At 57.1% G+C, this 4,245-nt stretch overlaps 1 protein-coding gene across 1 annotated transcript; it reads left to right on the forward strand.

The window, feature by feature from the left end:
* The first annotated feature begins 1,629 nt into the window (after positions 1–1,629).
* Positions 1,630–3,401, forward strand: LOC123424914 (aspartyl protease AED3). The gene has a single exon (XM_045108602.1). It carries the CDS (start codon positions 1,747–1,749, stop codon positions 3,091–3,093), a length of 1,347 nt encoding a protein of 448 aa, XP_044964537.1. The 5' UTR covers positions 1,630–1,746; the 3' UTR covers positions 3,094–3,401.
* Positions 3,402–4,245: the final 844 nt, after the last annotated feature.

The following is a 4,245-nucleotide window of genomic DNA, read 5'->3' on the forward strand; positions in this document are numbered from 1 at the left end:
GACCACCTTTTCTCTTTCTTTACTCATTCTTTTGTTTTTCTCTCTTATTCTCCATCAATTACGTGCAAGTGACCGGACATATATGAAAAATGCGGCTGCATGGACAAAAAGTAAGGACTCAAAATAAATACGTTCGGTCATTGACGGGACGTAACTACAGGTGTATAGAAGTCATATTTGCTAAATTCCGATGTAGATGCTTTTAGATCCAAAGAATCTTTTATGCAAACACAGAGCACGTGTTCCAAGACTGGTAGTGTGCTCTAGCCCCAAAGCTTTCCATGCCAAGTTATGCGTTATTAACCCTTCGTTTTTAAATATAAGTCTTTCTAGTGGTTCAACTAACAAACTATATACGGATGTATATAGACATATTTTAGAGTATAGATTCATTTATTTTGCTGTGTATGTAGACACCTAGTGAAATATCTTAAAAGACATATATTTAGGTAGGGGGAGTAAAAATTACTTACTATTCTCCGGTCGTTTGAAAAAAGAGCACGGGCCCGTTAGCAAGCATGGACCACGGGTAAACGCAACCAACTTCTTTCTCCAAATTTAGCATTGCGTGTGCCCGCTGGCTAGCATGCACTGTCCTCGACAAGCCGATCGTAAGCTACACCAACCAAGCTGTGCCGACCAACCTCCGGTCGAACATGGTCCTGAGAAGAAACACTACATTCCGATCCAAGGGAATTATTAGGAATTTAGCGTCTAGGAGTCTAGCTTGTGTCATGAATTGCTGTTATGTCATCGCGTGGGCGTGCATCCATTCATGCCATTGCCATTGCCAGCTCTCCCCATTCTCCGGTGGTCACTCGATCGATCCGTCGTTCGATTCGATCTGGTGGTGGTGCGCACATTGAGGACCATGGCGTGCATACATTTACACGCTATGGGACACGACGGGCGCCTGGCGATGCCCGGAACAACCACAAGCGGACATGCATGGCGCGCCGGAGCCCCGAGCCCAACAACACGATGGAGCTCGGGAGTCACAGCTCAGACATTCCCTCTCGTCACATGCTCTTGCCTCGTCGGTGACGCCGGTGAACTCGCGGCCTCCTTGGTGAACTCTCGTGAGCCGTGAGCCGTGACAGCAAGCGAATCCACCAGTCCTGTCGCCAACGAACGCTGTTTTACCGCGCGCGCAATCCCACTCGCTCGGCATCTCCTTGGTACGGAAGAGGATATCACGTGTGCGTGCGCGGCCTCCAAAGCGCAAATCATCTCGTAAACCGGGTCCAAGAGCTCATGCCGACGCGCACCGACGCGCACTGGCCAGCGCCATCGTCTCCCTCGGATATTCGAGGTTCTCGGTCCATGTCCATGCGGGCCGTACGTCGCCCCCGTGGGCACCGCCATGCACAGACAAGCCTCCCCTGCGACGAGCAGGCAAAGACGCAGACCTCGTCGGCAGTGGGCGCGCACGGAATTCAACGCGCCTGGCGCGCGTGGGCCGCGCCCATTGGCCCGGGGCCGCAGCGCAGAGTGAGATCACGAGCTGCCGCAGGCGCACGCTGCAGTGTCGTGCTAGGTCCAGGCGGGCCAGCATAGCCATCCGCGAATACGTCCATGGAGGATCCTCACGGGCGCGCCATTGGCCACGGCACGGGCGCTGGCCGTGTAGTGTAGCTTCCCGCGCCTCGCTGCCCGCTCGGACTATATATCCACCGTGTCGGTGCTACACGCTCTGCACCTCACCGCCACGCTTCAAGTCTACTCCAGTAACTTGGTACAGCGAAAATGGTGAGTCGGTTCCTCCGCGGAGTTGCTCTCTCGGTGTTGGTGGTCGCGGCGCTCGCTGCCGGCGCGGCGACGGCAGCGGCCTCGCAGCAGTCTTGCCCGGCTACGCCGCCGGACGCGGGGGCGACGCTCCAAGTGTCGCACGCGTTCGGACCATGCTCCCCGCTGGGAAACGCGGCCGCAGCGCCGTCGTGGGCGGGGTTCCTCGCGGACCAGTCCTCCCGGGACGCGTCGCGGCTGCTGTACCTCGACTCCCTCGCCGTGGCGGGGCGCGCGTACGCGCCGATCGCGTCCGGGCGGCAGCTGCTCCAGACGCCGACGTACGTGGTGCGCGCGCGCCTCGGCACCCCGCCGCAGCAGCTCCTCCTCGCGGTCGACACCAGCAACGACGCCGCGTGGATCCCCTGCTCCGGCTGCGCGGGCTGCCCCACCACCACCCCCTTCAACCCGGCCGCGTCCAAGTCGTACCGCGCCGTGCCGTGCGGATCGCCGGCGTGCTCGCGGGCGCCGAACCCGTCCTGCTCGCTCAACACCAAGTCCTGCGGCTTCAGCCTCACCTACGCCGACTCCTCGCTGGAGGCCGCGCTGTCCCAGGACTCCCTCGCCGTCGCCAACGACGTCGTGAAGAGCTACACCTTCGGGTGTCTCCAGAAGGCCACCGGCACGGCGACGCCGCCGCAGGGCCTCCTCGGGCTCGGCCGCGGGCCGCTGTCGTTCCTGTCCCAGACCAAGGACATGTACGAGGGCACCTTCTCCTACTGCCTCCCGAGCTTCAAGTCCCTCAACTTCTCCGGCACGCTCAGGCTCGGCCGCAAGGGCCAGCCGCTGCGCATCAAGACGACGCCGCTGCTCGTCAACCCGCACCGGTCCTCGCTCTACTACGTGGGCATGACAGGCATCCGCGTGGGCAAGAAGGTGGTGCCGATCCCGCCCGCCGCGCTGGCGTTCGACCCGGCGACGGGCGCAGGCACGGTGCTCGATTCCGGCACGATGTTCACCAGGCTTGTGGCGCCGGCGTACGTGGCGGTGCGCGACGAGGTCCGCCGCCGCATCCGCGGCGCCCCGCTCTCCTCCCTCGGCGGGTTCGACACGTGCTACAACACGACGGTGAAGTGGCCGCCGGTCACGTTCATGTTCACCGGCATGCAGGTGACGCTGCCCGCGGACAATCTGGTGATCCACAGCACGTACGGCACCACCAGCTGCCTGGCGATGGCGGCGGCCCCCGACGGCGTGAACACGGTGCTCAACGTCATCGCCAGCATGCAGCAGCAGAACCACCGCATCCTGTTCGACGTGCCCAACGGACGCGTCGGCTTCGCCCGCGAGCAGTGCACCGCGGCTTGATTACCCCGCTGCCGGTAGCTGGGAACCGAGGCCGGACCAGCCTCTGCGGCCTGCGCCACTGTTGCCTGTCCGTTGGTGCCGGACCTGCATGCTGGTGATTTAATTATTTTGTAGCCTAGTGAGCGACTGAGCGTGTTGTCTCCATCGATGTGCAAGATCTTGTGTCTTTCTTTCTTGTTTCTGTAATATCATTTGTGTGTCATGGGTTTCTAGTAATTTCCTGCTTTTAAGGTTGGGCTTGTTAGGGTTTAAGAGGGGGTAGTGTATTTGCATCTACCCTGCGTCGTAATTAATTGGTTGCTCAATAACGCTATGCTTGAGAAAGTGTATGATGCTTCCAGGACAATGTTTTATCTTATTTTACAACCGCAAAGACTGCCCTGAATGTACTTCTTTTTCGAATTGAAGAGCATAGCTCCGAATTTCATTCATCAAAAAAGCTAATGAGATAAATTCATCGGAGGTCACTGGACTCTTCCCCAGATTTCACTATGGTCACTGGACTCTTCCCCAGATTTCACTATCGTCACTGGACTTGGGACCGAAACAGAGTCATGAAAGTCACATCAGTGAACACCTACCGTCACCGCGTACGGTTTAGTAATTAGCTTTGTATACTGCCTACATGGCATATTGTTGACCGATTGCCATCCATGTATGTACCATCAGAGGCGTGAAACTCATCTGAAGCTCATGTATGTACCCGCGAATTAAAAAAAAAGACATGAAGCTCATCGACAGTCAATGGACTTGTTCTCAAATTTCACTTTGATCATCATATTTAAGAATAAATAAAGACAATTGCATGCAAGTTTGTTTTTGCAAAAATATTGTGTATTACATAATCCCGTGCAAACTCCCCTTCCGCATATCCCTAGCCCCCCCCCCCCCCCCCCAATCCCTATCGTATGCCGACCACCTCCTAAATCGCCTCCCCGCCCCCATCATTTGTCGTCGTCTCTTGAGGGAGGTGTTACCCACTGGGGCACAAGGCCGGCACAACGCACATCGTCGTCCATGGTCACCAAAGCCATCGAGGCAATTGTCGTTGCCGTATCGCGTCAGGAGGAGGAGGCCGATGTCCTGCAAGTGCACGTGGTTATTGTAGCACTTTCATGATAAGTAAGGGTTGAATCCCACAAAGAGTGAATA

The sequence above is a fragment of the Hordeum vulgare genome, chromosome 2H (assembly GCF_904849725.1).
Source record: "Hordeum vulgare subsp. vulgare chromosome 2H, MorexV3_pseudomolecules_assembly, whole genome shotgun sequence".
Taxonomy (NCBI): domain Eukaryota; kingdom Viridiplantae; phylum Streptophyta; class Magnoliopsida; order Poales; family Poaceae; genus Hordeum; species Hordeum vulgare.

Bases quoted from the DNA above. Each gene is read 5' to 3' on its own strand.
- LOC123424914 (XM_045108602.1), top strand. From the start codon at position 1,747: ATGGTGAGTCGGTTCCTCCGCGGAGTTGCTCTCTCGGTGTTGGTGGTC.